This window comes from Pipistrellus kuhlii, unplaced genomic scaffold (genome assembly GCF_014108245.1).
Source record: "Pipistrellus kuhlii isolate mPipKuh1 unplaced genomic scaffold, mPipKuh1.p scaffold_m20_p_9, whole genome shotgun sequence".
Taxonomy (NCBI): Eukaryota; Metazoa; Chordata; class Mammalia; order Chiroptera; family Vespertilionidae; genus Pipistrellus; species Pipistrellus kuhlii.
This window is the reverse complement of record NW_023425595.1, coordinates 45,156,960-45,179,202: the sequence shown is the minus strand read 5'-3', so window position 1 is coordinate 45,179,202 and position 22,243 is coordinate 45,156,960. Positions and strand designations below refer to the sequence as shown.

Sequence of the window (22,243 nt, the reverse complement as noted above, 5' to 3'; positions counted from 1 at the left end):
CTTGACTGTTTTGGTTGTATTCAGACTGGCACATTTTTGTTGGGGATTTTTCTGTACTTCTATGTTTAAAAATTATTTGAATCACAGAAGGAAAAAATTAATTTCTCTTTGCTTTCTTTCACACTTTGGTTTTTGAAATTTTCACTTAAATATATAGATTGAAAAAAATTCCCGAGGAATTGTCTTTCCTATATGAAATCCAAATCCCCTCCCATAATAGTATTTACGTATTTCCCATATGTTAATACATATAGTGTTCTAAAACTATTACCTTTTAGACATGTGTGTGTGTTTCCCACTTATAATTTCCTATTCATGGCATTAATTTTTGTTTTTATGTAAAAAAAATGGTTTGTTTTTGCTGATATTTTATTCTGAAAGCTAGGTGGGGGTGGGAATTAAGGTTACATGGTATTTTCTTCCTTAAGAATACTACATGTATAGATAGATATACTATATACAGAGCATTTCCATGTACATGAATTCATTTGTGCTCTAAGCTACATATTCTAATGAATTTTAATCTTCTAAACCTTGAGTTTACTTTGTTCCCACTTTAGGATAGAAATAGTGAGCTCCAGACCAAATATTTTTTACATAAATTTGACCTCAGTTTTTCTCTGGGGACATTATTTATAATAACAAATGGTTCCAGCTGGAAGTACAGGATGAGGAAGTTGGGGAGGAAGGAGAAGGAACAAGGGCTACATTTATTTTAAGAAATGTTTTTACTACATTAGTGTTTTATCTCTCACTGCCATTTCAGTAAAGCCTGAAAGCAGAGGGAATGCTAAGAAATATTGGATCCTTACCTATTCTTTTTTCTTTCCAAGAGATTAAAATCTTCATTCTTTTATACTAATGAAGCAGAGAGTAACAGGTACCCTCTCTCTTTTTTAGCTGAGAAAACTTAGTAAAATGACCAATTTTAATTCAGACATTTCCGGGAAGGTTCATGTCTTTATCCTATGCTCTTATACCCCAAGGTTTAGTTTTGCTAGCTGCCTCATATCTGTGGCAGACAATTTGCGAGGTTCGGTGCAAAATGAAAATGTGGGGTCTCTTGATAAAAAAAATTATTAAGCATTTCAACATAGTGACAACAAAGTATTGAACCAATCACGGGACCTTTCTAAGAGCTGGGTCTCCGTAGACTGCACAGGCCGCACCCAGGATGCTGGCCCTGTCTGTATTGCCCCGTCTTGTATCTTGGGTGGTACCATCAGTAAAAACTAGACACAATGCATGTTCAACTTAGGCTTCAGGATACAAAAACACACAGGTGTCAGTAGCAAGAGCCATGGAAAGAAGATAGCAGCAAGATCCAGTGGGGATAAGACTAAAAGCTTTGGCTTGAGGGGAACCCAAATGATTAGGGTTTCCTTGAGGCACTTTAGGTCCCCACTTTAGGAAATCTCTCTACTTCTAGATGCTGCTCTAAAGGTCGCCCGTTGGTCCCCAGTCAGTACACATACCTAGATGGCTGGTTGATCCCCAGTCCAAGTGTTTGCTGATGTTAGAATTGGCCTAGGGTCAGGGCAGGGTTAAGATCTCAAATTGGACTTGGCAATATTGGAGACTGAAGAGGAATGATGCATGTTGCAGAATGAATTTTTTTTAAAAAAAAAATACATGTGTTTATTGATTTCAGAGAGGGAGAGAGAGAATCATTGTTTGGCTGACCCTGCAGGCTCCACACTGGGGATCAAGCCAGCAACCCTGGGCATGTGTCCTGACCAGAAATTGAACCATGACTTCCTGGTTCCTAGGTTGATGTTCAACCACTGAGCCACACCAATCGAGCTGCAGACTGAATTTATGCTATTTCCTACAAAGGTGAATGAACATACATTTTCCATTTTACTAAATACCATATGCAAAATCTAAACATGTTTTAAGTTAGAATATGAGTTGAGACTCACTTGTGTGTTTGGTATAGCCACATGACTTGCCAGGCGGAATGGCTCCGTTAGTTGGGTGTTGTTTTGTGCAATAAAAGGTTGCCTGTTGATTCCCAGTCAGGGCACATACCTGGGTTACTGGTTCAATCCTCAGTCCAAGTACATACGAAGGCATCCTGTCTATGTTTCCCTCTCACATCGATGTATCAGTGTTTCTCCACCTCTCTCTGTCTCTTTCTCTCTCTAAGTGAACTAATTAAAACAAACAACAACAACAAAAACACACAAAACAGATAAATTCTCAATTATGTGCTTCAACAACAACCATCACAAAATGTTGTCTATACATTCACTAATTTATTCAATGAATATTCGTTGAACCATTTCTATAGATTACAGACACAGTACTAGCACCAGAAAAATAGCAGGGTCACAGGACAAATTCTTGATATGAAGTCGTGTACATTCCAGTGGAGTACAGATTCCAGTGAATTCCATTAGATTTTGAAATGTCGAATATGAGTGCATTTTCTTAAGCTTCTTTTTTTTTTTTTGTACTTGAAGCAAAGTTAAAGGAACTTTGAGAAACAAGTTATCTTTTTCTGTAAATAATAGAAACATTTTGACTAATAGAAACCAGGTTAAATAAAAGTTAGGTTCCTCATGGGACAAGAATTTTTTCTTCACTTTATAAAAGTACCACAAACAAAAGTAGCGTGAATGACACTGAATTTATTAGAAATTTATAGATGCAATTAAAGTAGGAATGATTTTGCGATTCTCCTTTCAGCAGGAGTGGTATTTTGTAATATTCAACTTTTGCCACAACATCTTTTTTATGAGTTATATGCTGTAACCACTAGGGTTTATTCTACATTTTTTATTATTTTTATCACAGCCATGATAATATAACTATAATATATCTTCAAAAAAAGGGGGGGGGAGAAAAACCTATTTTTGAAACATTGTTGAGTATTGAAAGCATCTCTTGAAACCCTCGTGTGCAAAAACAGTAGCATCTAAAAACTTTATTTGCTACACAACAAAATCTTTGATTTCTCCTAATAAAACACCAGAGATTCCCAAAAGACTTCAAAATCTCTCCTTTGGAACATAGTACACTGTAACTAAAAATAAGTAATAAGCATTCCTGTTCTCACATGCTCTGTGAGCCCCCTTTCCCTGCCCCCAACTGTATCACTGCCTTTACTTGGCAGGATTTTCTGTTTACCATTCACTACCATCCTTTTTCCTTCCTGTTTTCTGCTTTCAAATAATATATCATTTAATTATGAAAGATACAATACACATATGCAGGAATATTTCCTATATTTTAACTATTAGATATATTCAAACAAATTACATGGTTATTTCTGTTCACTAGAAGTGCATTGAAGGTTTCTCATGTGCAAAAAATTTGCTGGAAGACTCACAATGTTTGGAGTATGGACACAGGTGGCTTATATAAATGAATAAGATGTGATCCCCTCTTCTAATTTGGGAATAAACCACCTGCTTTGTTCTTCTTGATCCCTCATATTGCAATGTGATTCTCCTATTCTCTAACCATTGGAACCTCTACATCCTTCATTACGTCCTCCAATGATGCTTTTTCCAGAATGTCATAATCCAATTTATTATCTCATTTACCCTTAAGAGGTCACTATATCTCTATATGGCATTACTCATTTTGCTTTTTCGTTATTGTTGCTGTCATGTCTGATTATACCCATTAGAGCTGTGGCTATTCAATTTAAATTAATTAAAATTAAATAATATGAAACATTCCATTTTTGCCTGCAATAGCCACATTTCAGTTGCTCAATACCCACATGTAACTCATGGTTTCTATATTGAACAGCACAGATTTAGACTCTTCACCATCACAGAAAGTTCTATTGGAAAACAGTATGTTAAATCATAAGCTTCTTGAAGGTAGGGGCCATATCATTTAAATTAATAAGGTTCAAAACAATAAATTAGTACATGTAAAATATGAATATCTCTGTTGATGTGGGGCAAGAAGAAAGATCAGTATTGTTTGGCATGTAGACACAGAACTGCATGATACTTAGGAAGATAATATTAAACTGAAAAGGAAGACAAGTAAGTTATATCTGCTTGAATTATATTATGTATGTATCAGTGATTCAAAACAATCATAAAAATCACACATATTCAATTATTTTACAAATGTGGTTACAATGAAGTGGATTAAAGAGATATTTGATTTTCATCTACCAATCCAAGTATACAGAATATCTAGTTTAAATTCCTATTTAATTTTTTCAGAACAAAATTATTGAAATATAATTTTAAAGAAGTAGTATATTCTTTAAAATGTATCCTCTAAGAATTCTAAGAAATTCTGGATTATTACCAAAAAAAAAAGGCACTTCTATTTTTTACTAGTAACTAAAAAGTAAGTTACTGTGTTTAAATGAAACTTGAAAAATATCATGAAAGTATTTGTTTGATGGTCATGTATTTCCATAAATTTTTGTTCTGTGCATACATTGATCTTTAACGTCAGAATATTGTCCATAATCAGAATGGGAATTCTGCACTAGGCAGGCCTGTTGCAGGTGAATGGCCTTGGGCTCTGACTGACAGTGTGGTCTTGGCAGATCAGTGAAGAGCTCCAGAAGTTTTCCCTATTCAAAGATGGGGCCACTGATCTTTACCACACACATTTGTTGTGAAGTTTATGAAAATAGGCATTGACACATCAAGCACCTCTTCGATGTGCTTTCAATGTATTTTCAATACTGAGCTCAAAATTTGCCAGCGCCCTTCCTTGTGAACCCATCTGTGTTTTTTCCACCTAATTTAGCCAAATTACCTGCGATTCCATACTTGATTGATTTTTTTTTTCATTACATTTTTGTTTGTTGTCATTGTCCATCTATAGACCTTTTCTCTTTTACATGTCAGTTTGTTGGCAACAATTACAAACTGAGACAAAGAAAAGAACACTGTAAGGGGGTTTTATGACAGAGGTAGCCTATGCCATTCACCTCGAGAGTAGCTTAAAATAGCAAAGTCCCTCAGGATTAAAAGGGATTCTAGAATATTATGGGCCACTTTGTACACCAAGAACAGCAGCACTGCTTATTTGACTGAGCTGGCCTGAAGAGTTGTATTGCAGAGTGACAACATTTATCATTCTAAGAACCATTAGCACATGGGGTCGTATTCACCTGAACAACACTGTTATGACTTTGGAGAAGGAATAAATAACATTCCTTAGCCTGGTGTTCATTAGCCCCCTTCCAACACATACCACACACACACACACACACACACACACACACACACACACACACACACTTTATCTGACCTTATTTCCAGGGTTTTGTTCATTTGAACTCTTTCCTTTGATTATTACTTCTTTAACAAATTTGCTCTGTATGATATGGAGTTAGGGACATGAGGTTTCTGAATCCCATGTTTTGGCTACTACTTAGTTAATCTCTTACCCAAATCTCTCATCTGTGTAATAAGAATAAAAATATTTACCTTGTATAATAATTTTGTTTTGAAATTTAAGAGAGAAATAGATGTTTAAAAATTCCTGACATGCTTTCTTAATAAATATTAATAATTCCCTACTTTACCTTTTAAAGAAGGAAATTGTTAGGATCTAATGAGAGAAGAACATAGAATTTGAGTGAGACCTGGGTTCAAATCTTGGTTCTGCCACTTATCATTTGAGTGTCCCTGGGGTATATTTTTATCTATTAAAATAGTATCTCAATTTGTGAAATTGGAATAATAATTTCTACTTCATGCATGGTTGTGAGAATAATGTAAAATGTATATAACTACTCTGTACTAGTCCTGGTATCTCCCATACATTAATAAGATATTACTAAAACACTTTATTCCAATTATTATCTGTGGTCTAACTTATGTTTAGCTACTTCCAACATATCTTCCACTAGATTATAAGATTCTAGAGGATTTGACTCTTCTGTCTGCCAGCCTGATTACCTCCTGATCACTTCCTTGCCAGCCTGATTTGACTCTTCTTTGAACTTTATAGAACCACTTAGACTAGTACTAAGTGTGTTACGCCAGTGTTTGTTCAGCTTCTGGCTAGTAGAAGGAATGCCTGAGATTTTTGGCCTGTTCATTCGTCAGCCCCCACCCTCAGGATGGCCAATAGGAGCAACAGGTTTTAATAAATCATTATTTGTAATGGAAGCTGAGTCAAATTAATGGGTTTTCCAAACATAATGACATAAGAATTACATGATCTGACTAGAACTCTATGAAGGATTATGTGCTTGGCTCACATTTATATATTATCCATTTATTCTGAACCTAGGCCCTGTCTACTGCCTTACTTTAAAAAAATGTATGTGTGGTCTATTCATGTTTATTATGAAACTAGAGCCCTGACGCTTGAAGTTTGGGGGGTGGGGGGGGGGGGAAGGGGTGTCCCTCAGCCAGCCTACATCCTCTCCAATCTGGGACCCCTCTAGGGATGTTTGACTGCCCGTTTTAGGCTTGATCCCAGTAGGATCGGGCCTAACTGGCAGTCGGACACCCATCTCACAATCCAGGACTGCTGTCTTCTAAATGCTGGCCTGCCTGCCTTCCTAATTGCCTCTAATCACTTCTGCCTGCCAGCCTAATCACTCCATAACCACTTCCTTGCCAGCCTGATTGATGCCTAACTTCTCCCTTACCATGCTGTTTGCCCCTAACTAACCTCCTCTGCTGGCCTGATCACCCCTAACTGCCCTCCCCTGAAGGCCTTGTCCCCCCAACTGCCCTTCCCTACAGACCCAGTCACCCCCAACTTCCCTACTCTGCTGGCCTGGTCACCCCTAACTGCCCTCCCCTGCAGGCTTGATGACCCCCAACTGCCCTCCCTTGCAGGCCTGGTCCCTCCCAAGTGCCCTCCCCTGCTGGCCATCTTGTGGCAGCCATCTTGTGGCAGCCATCTTGTGGCAGCCCTCTTGTGGCAGCCCTCTTGTGGCAGCCCTCTTGTGGCAGCCCTCTTGTGGCAGCCCTCTTATGTCCATATGGGGGTAGCCATCTTTGACCACATGGGGGCAGCCATCTTGTGTGTTGGACTAATGATCGATTTGCATATTATTCTTTTATTAGATAGGATAGAGGCCTGGTGCATGGGTGCTGGCTAGCTGGTTTGCCCTGAAGGGTGTCTTGGATCAGGGTGGGGATTCCCTTGGGGAATGGGGTGGCCTGGATGAGGGGCCTGTGGTGATTTGCATACCAGCCATTTCCCCCTAGTGACCCAAGCAGAGGCCCTGGGATCTGGGATTTATTTATCTTCTATAATTGAAACTTTGTAGCCTTAAGTGGAGGCCAAGGCAGACCAGGGCTTCAGAAGCTTGTTTTTCTCCATCCCTGGGGCAACTGAAGCCTCCTGCTCTCTCCAGCTCCCTGGATGCCACCATTTCTGTTGGGATTTATTTCTCTTCTATAATTGAAATTTTGTAACTTTGAGTGGAGGCCTGGGAAGCCAAGCTTCCTACATTGCCAGGAAAACCCAAGTCTCCTGCTAGCTCTGTAGCCACAGCCATCTTGGTTGGGTTAATTTACATAATCACTCTTGATTGGCTGGTGGGTGTGTCTTGTGCATGTAGCTGAGTGATGGTTAATTTGCATATTTCTCTTTCATTAGATAGGATACAGCCCACTACTTAGATGCTCCTAATATGTACTATATTCTTTAATGTACTAAAATTAATTACCTAGGAGCATGAAGAGTAATTTTAAAACATACCCTTGCCAACTAGAAAACATAATTTTAGAAATACATATTTCAATGTCTTTGAAATAAAATGGCAAAACACTGAAAAATTTCCAATGCTTTCCAAAATTGTATCTTTGTGTGCAAAAGAAAAAATATTCTGTACAATATATCATTTGATGCACTACCCCCATGACATAGATCTTACTTTATTCCTTATTGAAAGAAATGCAAAAAACAGAAAGTTGAATATCATGTCTTAGAATGTCACAAAATGTGGCACAATCTGAATAAGATTTTAGGATTTTGGCCTATCTGATTTCTTATATTGAGCTTTTTATGTGATCTTGTTTATGGAGAAATAAAAAACAAGTAATCAGTTTATGATCTGATTACTATGTATTAATTGTTTTCAGATCGTAAGAGATGCAAGCTTCCAGTTTTCTGTCATGTTTATTTAACATTTCTCTGTCCAATAAGGCCTGTTTTATTCAATCTTAGCCAAACCAAATGATTCCTGTGTTTTTTTCATTTGTATTTGAAGATATAGAAAAATACCCATCATTATAGTGTTTATTGAAATGAAACTTGTGATTATATGAATGCCTAATGGATTTGGAAAAAAGGCTGGCAAATTAAAAAATACTTAGGCCGAAACCAGTTTGGCTCAGTGGTAGAGCGTCAGTCTGCGGACTGAAAGGTCCTGGGTTCGATTCCAGTCAAGGGCATGTATCTTGGTTGCGGGCACATCCCCGGTGGGGGGTGTGCAAGAGGCAACTGGTCGATGTTTCTCTCTCATCGACGTTTCTAGCTCTCTATCTCTCTCCCTTCCTCTCTGTAAAAAATCAATAAAATATATTTTAAATAAAAAATACTTAGAAAGATCAAATGTGTTTGTCCCTTCCATTTATTTGTGGCATTTTGGGTGTGGGAGGAGGAGTGGAGCTGAATTTTCTCTATTGTTCTTAAGTAAGATACATGAGAAACACTTTTTGGATAAATACTATGTAAAGTTAATAATAAGAAGAGTTTATTTTTTTATACTGTTTCCTGATTAAAATTTTTTTTTTCATATTCCTGTTTTTACTTATTTTTTCTTAATTTAATTTTAGAGGATTGTTGAAGTATCAAACCAATATAGATACCCACCCTCCAGGCTGCATCGATCTTAATGGAACCCGCTACCGGAATACTCACTTACCTGAAAATCTCTCAGAATATTTTCATGAATCTTTTCCTGGAGGGTTTTCAAAACCAGATGAGGTTACCCGGAACACATCGGTGAAGATTTGTCAGGAAGAGCCCAGGTTTCAAGCTAACTTTCCACAGGTCAGATTAATTTTATGTGTTTGATGGTCTCTGCAAAGTTAGTATTTCCATAGCAATCGGTCAGACATGTTTTTGAAGTACATAAATCAGTTATTCTTACAGAACATTTTAGAATGTTTCAATAGCAAGTTACTGCATTCCATGATAGGCAGCTGACAGTTCAAGGAGAAAGACCTATGGCATTATGGAATATAACTGACCATATGATCTTTATATACTATGGCACTGGTGTTTGCCACAAGGAAGATAACAAAGATACGCTCCCCATCCATTGGGAAAAATAGGATGAATATCAAAAACAATAGTGAAAGATCTAAAACTAATATTTATCATAGTATAGTAGACTGTTATGGTACAATATTATAAATAATAAATTAAACATTTATTGATGGCTTCATATTATCTGCTAGGCAGATATTTCTATTAAATAAACTGTATACATAATTTTTTCAATAGTCACAACAACTATTACTATAATCCTCAACTACTAACATCCTCAATTTTCTAATGAGGAAATTGCTGCTTGCATCTGTAAAATACCTTGATCAAACTCTACAAATGAACCCTCCACAGAAATAGAGTGCAAAACTAGGTCTTTGAGGAAAATGCTTGCTCTTGGAATACTTTCCCAAGGGCCGTACTTTCCCTTGAGGCTTTGGAGCTGCCCAGGTGGGAATTATGCCTTGTAATCTTTGTACCAAGTGGAAGGAGAGGAAATAGTGACGTCGAGTGTCTGTTTGAAGAAGAAGAAAGTAAATTATAAAATAAAGGTGGTCAAATGCAAGGTGGCAGAAAGACACTAGACTTCTGTCTAAGAGTATATAGATATTATATTATAAAGTTGCACACCTGAAGTTTAAATCATGTTATAAACCAATGTTTCCCCCAATAAATTTAATTTAAAATAAAAGAAGAAAGAGGAGTAAAAAAGTAGAGTGATTTGTTGATGGCTTTGGAATGTGTTTGTTAGTCTTGTGTTTATTATTAATCCTCTAGATTTCTATTAAGCATTACAATTTCCAAACGTTCTTGCAATATGTTAGGAAGGGCAGGTATTGTGACTCCCATTTTACTTATGTGCAACTTGATGTCCCAAAGTTGCAAAACTGCTGCTGCATTGCAAAGCTTGTCCTGTGATGCTTACACATGGTGCCAAACTAAATGTCAGGAAAAGGAGGAGAGGAAGGTCCAGGGTAATTGTGTAAGCAGGTTTTAAAAAGTGACCACTAAGGTAAGTTTGGGTTAGAAGTCTGCAAATGCTGAGGGAAGTATAGTGTGCAGTTTAGGAGAAAGCTTGGCTACACAGCCTTCTGGACTCCCCAGAGTATGCAGGGCAATCTCTCCAGCACACGTGCAAAATTGTTACGCTTTCCAGATTCTAAATATAATCTTAGATGTTCATGTTAGATTTATGATGTGAAAGTAAGTTGTAAACAGCATGCCTCATTGATACCATATTTAAAAAACATGTTCACATATTTTACATTTTGTGTATGTGCATTATGCATACACATTATGCATTAAAATATCTAGGTAGTTTTTTTTTGTTTTTTTGTTTTTTTTAACAAACATTGAACTGGCACAATTTATTTGAGCTTTAACTTCCTTTTTTAAAAATGTTTTTTACTGATTTCTAGAGAGAGAGGAAGGGAGAGGGATCGATTGCCTCCTGCACACCCCTCACTGAAAATCAAGCCCCAAACTGGGTCACGTGCCCTGACTGGGATTAGACAGGTGGCCTCTTGTCTCATGGGTTGACACGCAACCACTGAGCCACTCTGGCCAGGCTTAACTTCCCTTTTATCTCTCTTTAGTTGTGTATAGAGAAGGGTATATGAAACAATGTATGATTTACGTTTAATGGTAGTTAGGCCCTGAGTGACAGTTTGCGGATAGGGTCTTGCTAGTACTATACCTTTTATTTTATACTTTACTCTTTATTTGAATAACTTGCTATAAGAATCTGTTATTTGTTTACACTTTATTTAAACCTAGAGGCCTGGAGCACAAAAGGGGGTGGTCCCTTAGTCCAGCCTGCACCCTCTTGCAACCCAAGATGCCTGGAGTTGTCCGATTGCCAGTTTAGGCCCAATCCTGCAGGGATCGGGATCGTGTCTAAACTGTTAGTAAGACATCCCTCTCTCAATCCAGGATTGTTGGCTCCTAACCACTCACCTGCCTGCCTGCCTGATCTCCCCTAACTGACTCTGCCTGCTCGCCTCATCGCCCCTACCTGCTTGCCTGCCTGCCTGATCACCCCTAACCATCTCTGCCTCAGCCCCCGCTGCTATGGCTTCATCCAGAAGGCCATCCGGAATGACGTCTGGAAGGTTGTTCAGCTGTCCAGTCTAATTAGCATATTATGCTTTTATAACTATAAATAACAGATTACAATATTTTTACTGTAGTGTATGAAATAAACAATTAGACAAGATATAAAGAATCTTATAATGCAAGTATTTTTTAAAGTGCATTTCAAAAATTCTCTGTAGACTTGGCTTTGGATTTCTGGACCTTTGTGCCTGTATTGTGCTGAAAGGCTTTACAGGTGCATCCGGAGTAATAAGCCAGTCACCATCATCTCTGTCATCAGTCACCCCTCAGATGTCATGGAAATTCGAATGGTCAAAGAAAATTTTAAAGCAAGACCTGGCCAGGTGAGTCATTGTTCAGCAACTTTTAAAATATCTTTTATTCTTTTTTGCTCTTATTCTTAGGATTTTTTTTTTCATTGATGTTTTAGAGACAGTGGAGATGGGGGGATGAGATAAAGAGAGAGAAACATAGATTTGAGAGAGACTGATAAATTGGTTGCCTTGACTAGGACTGGGGATCAAACCTGCAACTCAGGTATATGCACTTGACTGGGAATCAAACTCAAGACCCTTCAGTTTAAGGGCCAACACTCTAACCACTGAGTGAACCAGCTAGGGCATAAAATACCTTTTTTTCTTACATAATTTTTGAAAATTAGCATACAAATGTCATATTAGAAAATTAAAACTTCTCTCTTAGTCATTTATAATTTGTTTGTTGCTTTTCAGTATATTACTCTACATTGCCCCAGTGTGTCTGCATTAGAAAACCATCCATTTACCCTCACAATGGTAAGAAACTTGTTTTTTAAATGTTTTTTAGAGAGAAATACATATCTTACTTTTTTATACTCCACCTCATTTTAAAAGTCATTCAAGGCTATCACAAGATCCTTGTTTAAGTAAGCCATCTTTTTGCAGAGAAATATGATTATCTGTACAGAAACGTTGTAACTATTAATTATTATTTTATACTATTTTAAAAATCAAAGAGTAATATATTTAAAATTTATTAAATCTTTTTTAATTCAAAATGCATAATTTTTTTTTATAATTGCACTTTTTCTTTTGTGGATTATGTGCCAAAATATAATCTGTGCATGATTTTCTTTAAAGAGACTGAATTTCTTTAAAGAGTAGGGTTGAGGTAGATGCATAAGAAAATCCAGTGTTTAGACAAGAAAAAGTCCAGTGTCATTGATACCCATCCTACAAATGGGGGAGAAAAATGAAAATAAGGTAAAAAATAAATAAATAAAATGAAATAATAATGAAAGGGGCTAGCTAACTAATGGAATCACCAAATATTTTTGCACATTGTTTAACATTATTTGATGCATTCTAAAAATGGCATGAGTAAATAATTCACAAGTAAATAAGATAAAATAGGAACTTTTCCTCATTTCCCCTTTTCAAATTATTTAAAGTTTAACATATATTCTTCTAGACATTTTATTCTACAATTTGGCAAATATAGATGTTTGACATATTTGATGAATCGTTTGTTTTATAATTTTCTCTTTTCACTCAACAATATATTATGGGAAACTTTTCATGATACTTTTTATATATCTTACTCTTTTTAATGACTACATAATATTTTATAAGTTATTTAATATTCCCCATTGATGATAGGGATTAAGATTTTATTCCATTTTTAACTAAGGTAACAGAACAGGGACTGCATGTTTAAGAATGTGCTTAAGATATGCAAATAAAATTGAACAAATTATAGGGTGAGGAGATAGATACATAACTAGTTTGATACCAGTGCTGAGATGTAGGATGGAAAACTGCTACAAATTTGATATGCCTCTTGAGAATAGTACTTGGGGAGAGAGAGAGGTCAGAAAAATATCTACATTTAGAGGATAAAAAAAAAACAGAAAGGGAGTGTTAAAGAAAAAAGAGAAGTTATTTGGATAAATAATTGCAATTCTTTAAAGGAAAAACTTTCTTCATTGCTTCGAATTTTGCATTCTGTTTAAATGTAATACAATTATTTATTATTGATTATGAGAAAAGCATGGTGGTTACCAAAGGGAAGGGAGGTAGGGGATAGTAAAGGATAAAAGAAGTCAAATATAATGGTGATATAAGAAGATTTGACTTTGGGAGCTGGGCACACAATACAATATACAGACAATGTATCATAGAAATGTACACTTGAAAGCTATATAATTTTATTGACCCATTTAATTTGAAAAAAAAATAATATGTGGTTTGGCATCTAGTGAAATAACTAACAACATTCTATTATATCAAGAAATATTTAAGTTCAGGAAGGAGTTGGATGAAGGCAAAGAGATTGGATGCTTAGAATTCTATATTCATGAGATTTTATCAGACCATAGGTGCCCCCTACTTTGGATAGGTCTAGGAAATGGTTTGTGCCCTTCCCAGATTTGGAGGAATTAATAGCTGGCTCACTTATACTATCCCCAGAGGAGCTAATCTTGCTGCTGTCTAGAAAGGAATTTGAGTAGAGAAAACATTTTTAAGCTAAATTTTACATTTTGCTGTTTTGTTAATTTACTATTGTTGACTTTAGACAGACAGCAACCAGATATTTCTCCAGAAAATTGGATTTATTCAGGAACAACAAAGAACTGCAATTTGGGACATATTCTAATAGTGAACCACATGCATGTTCAAAGAATGAAAGAGAAACTTCCTTTTACAGAGGAAAAGGCAGTTCAGAGGGGTTATAAACAAAGTGTCCACTGAAGGAGACTGGGAGTTTGAAGTGTCTATGGCTTTTCATTGGCTAAGTTGTAGCAGTCTTTCATTGGCTAAGTGGTTGCTGGGCAAGGAGAAGATCCTACTTCTTCCTGTTGGACATGGAAAGTATGTCTCTTCCTTTTTGGCTGTAAGTGGTGAGTGAGTAATCCTCCTATGGGCTCTCACAACTCAAATTTAAATGAGGTTTCTGTTTATTAATCACACTATGTTTTCCTGCCAGTTCCCTTCCTTTTGTCCAATTAGTTCTATTTGGCACTTACATGTAAAATGGTTCTTAAACATTGTCACTATAAAGGGTTCCTTTGAAATAAACAAAGTAAAAAATTAATTTCCTATGTGCTGATTTCCACTAAAAAGTGTGTACAAACCCTATCTTTGTCAAAGATAATAGTCCCTACAAATTAAATGCTTAAGAAGTTCCTTCCTAAACTTTGAAAATATTATATTGTTTAATTTTTGCTATATTTCTATGACACGTGTACTACAAACTATATTTTATGTAGAAAACAACGTGACTTCAAGAGATTAAATAAAGTCACACTGCTAGGTGGTGGCACAGGTGAGATACAGACCTGTCTGGCTGAACTGTGTGTTGTCAGCTCTTCTGCACAGTCTCTCTCTCGCCTCACCACTCAGTGATGTTCAGAGCATTCATATTTCTCAAACTCTTATTGGTCGTAGATATACTTGTTGTTGGTGTCAGACAACAAAAAAGAATTACCATTTAGGAGAGAACTGTACTGAAACTACCAAGAGGCATCTTCAAGAGAAATATTCAATTGAAAGTTTTGTATTTTCGGTAGTTCTAAGCTGTTCAAATACTGTGGAGAGTTAACAGTCATATACGTTTCCATGCTATAATAAAAAACTGTGACAGTAGAAGGGAAAATAAAATCTACAAAATATGCACAGAAGCACGAAAGCAATTTTCACAATTCAGTCATGGTAAAGCTAAATTTTGAGGACTGATTTAATTAGATACCCAACGGTTGGAGTTTTAATTTCTTGAGGTGCTTCAGCATTGTTACACTTGACATTTATTTTCCTACACAAAGACATGATAATTTGGTGGGTTTTCCTAAAACTTTGTGGTTGTTTTCTGCTATTGCACCTACAAATCTCCGAGGGCAGAACCAGCAGGCATTTGTTTGGTGGTAGGACTGAAGGAGAGAAAAGGTAATCCTATACTATTAGAACATGGATTTTGGAATCCTAGACAGTTTGGATTGGAAAACTAGATCCCCCATTTATTAGTACTATATCCTTGGGTGAGATAATTAACATATTTACCTTTGGTTTGCTTCTTTATAAAGTGTGGGTAATCATACTGACTTCTCTATGGAGTTACTGTGAATAGGAATTTAAAAAGATACAATAAGTGCTAATCATGAAGCTTGGCATATAGTAAGTTCTCAGTAAGTTAGAAATTGTTATCTACTATCTCGTCCACATTTTACCTTTCATAATTTGGTGACACCTCTCCATTTTTATTACCTCTCCCCATGACACCTTTGCTATTATGATTTTTATTTTTATATGCTATGGTTTTGTTTTAGATTATGAGTGTAGAACCAAGACAGGATTAAATTGATTTTTTCCCCCTCATTCTGCAGCATGAACTAACTGACCAAGCTCTGGCCACAGTCTGGTTTAGAAGCAGTTATTTCGGGGACAAATGATTTATTTGCCTCTTGTGGTTTACTAGCAGTTAGGATGACAGATGGACCTTTATTGGCTGAAAACGGGTAGAATTTTACATGTTGTTCTTCAACTATGTATTGGATCTCTAAGTATTTTCCAGCTATACTAATTGCCAAGTTTGGATTTTCTACCAAAACAAACATTTTATTAAAGTATGCTCTCATCTAATTTAGATGTAGGAATCAGATATGATTTTAAAAAGCTCAAACTTAAAACATGAAAACTACTGCTTACTACAAATTGTAGCTTCTCTTAGTAGTTAACTGAGTCAGACATTTATTATGCTTATTGATATGTGTCATAGACTCTCAAAGAAATAATGCACAATATACTTTTTTATGGTGGTAATAGATTGAAGCTTCCATAAATATATCTATATCCATTCCTTATTATTTTAATTCAGAAGTACATATAACTTTCCTGACAGCTGTATTCTAAATTGTGTGACTCATGACTCTTAAGCTTGGATAACCTAATTTCACATATTTTTCCATGAGTCAGAGGCAAGTTTAGCTGTTAGTTTGTTATTGTCTGTACTCTAACATAGCATGCCTTCACTTGCCATCATTGTTCTGCTTTGTGTTTTTAATCTCTTAACCAGTCACTTTGGGAATAGTCTTTCCAGTTTTCAATGAAAACCAGACAAGAATGGCCATGCATGGCTTAAAGATTGAAAATATTTATTTCATTTTATGGATTTAAATATAAGCAGGAAAGCTGCTTTGGTGGTTTGGATCTTGTGTCTTGCTTTCATCTATCTAATTCTTAAAAATTGCTTTCCTCTAGGGCTTTACAAATCTTTTAGCTTAGACAGCTTAGAAACTCAACTAGGATAGATGATAGGTTAGCAAGGCAATAAAGTGTCTTAACTCTAGACCATGCACAGTGGTGGAAGTTGCCACAGAAGGTCACTAATGTTCATGAAATATAATAGGACATCTGAATTCTCTGTAAGTTGAACAGCATCTAATTGCTCAAGTCTGTCTCTTTTCCAGGGAAAAGGAATATATTTCTTCAGTGCATAATGAGAGCCTGCATGATAAATATGACCTTTAATAGTCAGTGTATTCAGAGCAAACTGCTGTTTAATAGTAAACTTGATTTATTCAGTTGGTATTTTTGGATGCCTCCTTTAAACTAGGTAGCAAAGAGAAAATGATGGATAAAAGCTATTTCTTGACTCACATCTCCTTCCAGCCTCTCCCCCATTTTTCAGTTCTTCAGTTCCTTTTCTCTCATTCTCTCTTAAATTCACCAATGGCTGCCCACAGAACTCTACTAAAACATTTGCAAGGCCAACATGACCATGTTATTGCTAAATCTAATGGTCATTTCCTAATTCTCACTGGGTTTGACTTCTCAGAGCACTTGGCACAGCTGTTCACGTGCTTTATTAACATGTGTTCTTCATTTTGCTACCATGACATCCCACTTACCTGGTTTTTCTCCTCATTTTTCTGACTCTAAAAAAAAAATAAAAAAATTTTCTGTTCCTTGTCATTCCCATGACCTCTAAATATTAGAATACTCCAGTGTCCATTCCCAGAAATCTTTTTCTCTCCAACTAAACTCACTTCTCTGGAGATCCTATTCAGTCTTATTAATATATTTGTGTGTTATCATCTCCCAAATTTATATTTCCAGCTCAGCTTTAACTCTAAAATTCAAGGTCATATATCCAATTGTCTACCCACAACTTCCACTTGGATTTCTCAAGAAAACCGTAAGTTAGCATGTCTAAAATTGAATTCTTAATCTTTAGCCTTTCAAATCCATTCCACCCATACTCTTCCAACTGTCTTCAGTTAGTGCCAAGTTGTTCAGGCTGAAAATCTGGAGGTAAACTTAACTTGTATCTTTAAAAAAACACACAAAAAAACCACAAAAAAAAACCTACGGTCAACAATCTGTCCACATATGTTCTTATCTCTACCTTTAAAATATTTCCATAATTTTCCAAAATATGTCCAATCTGCTACCATCTGCATAGCCTCCTTGTTGGCCTCCCTCTGTCTGCCCTTACTCACCTATCACGTAATCTTAAGAAATAGCCAGGATGATTATTTTAAGATGCAAATCAAATTATGTCATTCATCTGTTTAAAAACTTGGTAGTTTTCACCCTGAGTTATAATTCATATATATTGGCTGGCATCTGTGTGAGTGTGTGTTTGTGTGAGTGTGTGTGTGTGTGTGTGTGTGTGTGTGTGTGAATGGAAGAGGTGATGTCAGAGGTCAGTGTGGCTGGAAATACACTAAGAAAAAGGAAGGGTGGTAGGAAATAATGTCAGAGAATTCCTGAGGCATCAGATTATGTGAGGTTTATAGGACATGGACAGGGTTTTGCTTTTACTTTAAGGAAGGAGCCATTGGAGGGTTCTGAGTAAAGGAATGACATGTCTAGCTTAATTTTTAACATAATCACTCTGGCGGCTATGTTGATATTAAATGAAGTGAAGCAGGAAGACCAATTAGGAGGTTGTTGCGGTCATCCAGTTGAGGTATGATGATGGCTTGGCCCAGAGTGGAGCTGGTGAGAAGTGTCAGATTCTTAACATATTTTAAAGTTAGAGTTAATAGGATTTCTTGATAGACTGGGTATGGAATGTGAAAGAAAAAGAAGACTCAAGCTTATCATCAAGATTTCTGATCTTAGCATCTAGAGCTGTGTTAACCGAGATAGAGAAGGCTGTGCCGAGAGCAGATTATGAGGAGAATATCTAGAGCTCAGTTTTGGACAGGTAAATTTGAGATGGCACTTAATGTGTCTTTAAAAAATATTTTCTGTGCCCTAACCGGTTTGGCTCAGTGGATAGAGTGTTGACCAGTGGACTGAAAGGTCCAGGTTCGATTCCTGTGGAGGCCATTTACCTTGGTTGCAGGTACATCCCTAGTAGAGGTGTACAGGTGGCAGCTGATCAATGTTTCTAACGCTCTATCCCTCTCTCTAACAATTAAATAAAATATATTAAAAAAATTTGCTGAACTAATGAATAGCAGGCATTTTGGCTCTACTTTCCACTATACTAGTTATCCCTGCATCTAGAGCCCTTTTTGTCTCACCTCTGTTTATCTTTGGGTTTGTGGACGGGTAATTGCCTGGCTTGTACTTGCAGTCAGGTGAATCTGGGATCCAGTTATTCCATATACAGACATGAACAATTCTTTTTTTAAACCATGAGCCCACACCCAGCCTCTTTCTGAGAAGTAAGATTTCTCATTATCATGTGGGGAAGATGGACCTGCTTCTCAAAGTGGATCTCCTTTTTGAAGGTAGACTAATTAAGTCAGGAAATAAAGGGGCAGGGTCATGTTTTAGTTGATCCATATTGGTTTAGGTAGATTATTACAGTGGATCAGGAGAACCATGGAATATAATGTTGGAAAGAAATTGGAACAGATGTGGTTGGCCATATAGGAAGGAAAATAACTGGGTGTTTATCCATAGGGGGGACACAAAAGGTTAAACAATAGGAGATTGCTATGATCAGACCCTTTCTTTGGTTCTCTTATTTGAAAGGACTTGAAAATCGATTGAATGCTGGCAAGAAGAGAAAGATCTGATATTACTTTGGGGTTTGAGGCTTTGCTCTGATAAGGATTTATAAGTTCTATGGCCAGACATAGGAGAAGGAGGAGAATATAACTTGGGAAGTAAAACAACAGCAATTTGAGATATATTACATTTAGAGTGAATTTCTGGTGGGAATGTCTAGCAGGAATAGAAAATGTGAAACTAGATCTTTGTAAGAAAGAGCTAACAATAAAGCCCTTACAACAATGATTAAAGAACATTATGTTCTGTGATCATTTCCTCTGGTTTAATAAATTTAAAAACAAACACATTGTGGCTTTTAAATTTCTTTTTCATATTGAGTAAATCCTTGTGCAGTGACATCATTTTTACATTCAGTTCCCAAATGTAAGATAATTACATAATATCTGTTTATATTTTTGTGGGACTGTTATAAAATCTTTTGAGCACATTAGAATCTCAACTCCATATTGAGCAAATAATTTGAAGGAAAAGCTTTTTCCCCCCTCCAGGATAGCATAGTACACATTTTCTCAGATCTGTTGTTATAAATTTTGTCACTTTATTTTCTTATCCTTAACTAGATGCTGTGTATTCTGATAGTTATTGTAAGGTCTATAAGAGCCAACGCCCATTCTCTTCATCTAGGTAACTTACATGAGACTAAAGGAAGACTCAGCAATGTTTTAATGTTTACTTTCAAATTTAACATTTAAAATTATAAGCATTGTAAAAGCTAATAATAAATTTTAAAAAATAGATGTGTATGAAATGAGTTCTTACTTTCTATCTTTAATTTAACTTCCCAGAAGTTAATGTTGAGTAATAGAATATTTTATATTCTCTTCAACAAATTTCTATTTTTAGAGAAAAAACACTAATATCCATTTTTATTTTAGTAATGCAAACTTAACTACACATACTGTCTTGCAACTTTTTAAAGAATTGGCATAAGCATATATTTCTTTATTCATGTTCTGAGAGAAACAAGATAGGCATGGATATTAATACTTTATTATTTCTTTCCTTTGAGAAATTTTCAAAACATTCTTAAAAATATTGTAAGGCCCTGCTGGCATTGCTCAGTGGTTGAGCATTGACCTATGAACCAGGAAAACATAGTTCAAATCCTAGTCAGGGCACATGCCTGGATTGTGGGCTGGATCCCCAGTGTAGGGCATCAGGAGGCAACTCATCAATGACTTTTCTCTCATCATTGATGTTTCTATCTCTCTCTCCCTCTCTGAAATCAATAAAAATATATTTAAAAATATATATTTATCATTTTAAAAAATAAACTAGTAAGAAAACATTGAAGAATCACTACATTGTCCCTTAAGCAATGTTAGTGTATATGAACATTATTTTGGCAAAGCTACTAAAATGTGATTCTGAGATCTTTAGTCACTTTCAAACCTTACATACTGAAACTGTTCCAAGTTACTCTGTGCAGCTCCCCTTCAAATTGGAGGCTATCTGATTGGCCAAAGTCTCTCTTAAAAATCTGTCTTCTTAATTCTTAACTAGTCTCAGGAAATTTCTAAAGGCATCATTCCCAAGAATTTGAGGGAAACAATACTGTGTTTTATCTTTTCAAAGCAGATCAGCGTTAAAAGCTATATTAATGCATTGGCCAGAACTTAGAAGGGGAAGCTTTATAGGCTCCTACAAGACTTGAGGAGATGTTATGTTAAACATCATATGTAATTATTTTTACAATGTCTGTACTGAAAGAATAGAACAGAGGTATGAATACATGGCAAATGAATATGTTTTCCTTTAGAATAATACATTATCAGATTAAGTCAAGCTTGATGTATCGATACATGTAGTCACATGAAGACAGACCATTTTGCCTAAGATAATGAGTGAAACATCAGGTAACATGTGGACAATCATATTGGAAGCTTGGAACTCTGTTGGGATTCTTGCTTTCTGCAAACTACAATACAACTTTTACTGCATAGAGGGTTCTGGCTAGTCTTAGGTAGCAAGAAGTAAAAATGGTGGGTGGTTTTTACATATCACATCATTTTATTTGGAGATTTACTAATGACAATACTGATTGAGCTCAGGATTATTAAAAACCACAATGTAAATTAAATGTTACACTTATAATTATAAATGAAATATTTTAATAGTATATATTTGATTTATTTGAATATTTCATATTACTGCAAGTGGTAACAATCCTAGTAGAAACACTAATTGCAGAATTGTAGTTTGGAAATCTATGTTACATTAATTCCCAGCTCTGAACATATATTAGATCATATGCTTTTTAGTTTGTGATTTATCATGAGCACAAGATTAATTCCTACATTTTATTTTTTTCACTGATATCCAAGCTCCCTTCTGTGATAAGTCATTTACATATCTTCATGGTATCTTCATCTTCCTTTCTTTCCTCTCCTCATAACAGCCTACCTGATCTGTGTTCATTGGTCACCACAGTGAGCTTGAGGATCTTAGACTTGTTTTATGTAACCCATTCTCTCTCACAGGGCCCTTCAGAACCACTGCCATTTTCTTACATCTTTGCTTTAACTCAGCCCAGATTCCACCTAAAGTATTGTTGTATTGTTGTAATAGTTAGATACATCTGGATCTGAACTCTGCCTTGACTTTTTACTAGTTCTATGATCTTGAGCAAGTTAATATTTTTAATTTCAATTACTCTATTTCTTTAACTATAAAAGACAACTCTCCAGCATTATTGTGAGACTTTGAAACTGAAGCACTTAGCACTGTCCTTGGCACATGGTACTCAATGACCACTGGGTAGTCACAGACAAGTTAGATGTATTTTTAAAATTCAGAATTTTGTGTTTTAAAGGGTATCACATTCCTTATATAAGTTCTCTAGTAGGATGTAAGGCAGCATTCTTAAACAAATTGCTATTTCTGTAGGGAAATAATTCTGTTTGAATTTTTATATAAAAGTATTAGCCTCTCATCATTACCCATCCATTAATTCAAGTCAGAGATTGCCACCA

At 35.9% G+C, this 22,243-nt stretch overlaps 1 protein-coding gene across 3 annotated transcripts in view; it reads left to right on the top strand.

Annotated features, from left to right (window-relative positions):
- Nucleotides 1-22,243, top strand: part of NOX4 (NADPH oxidase 4) — a 143,418-nt gene that overhangs the window by 54,286 nt on the left and 66,889 nt on the right. For all 3 annotated transcript variants that reach the window (XM_036427453.2, XM_036427454.2, XM_036427452.2), the window contains exons 9-11: nucleotides 8,739-8,955; nucleotides 11,448-11,612; nucleotides 12,000-12,062. In XM_036427453.2, coding sequence (XP_036283346.1) covers nucleotides 8,739-8,955; nucleotides 11,448-11,612; nucleotides 12,000-12,062 — 445 coding nt within the window. The remainder of the gene's footprint in view (nucleotides 1-8,738; nucleotides 8,956-11,447; nucleotides 11,613-11,999; nucleotides 12,063-22,243) is intronic.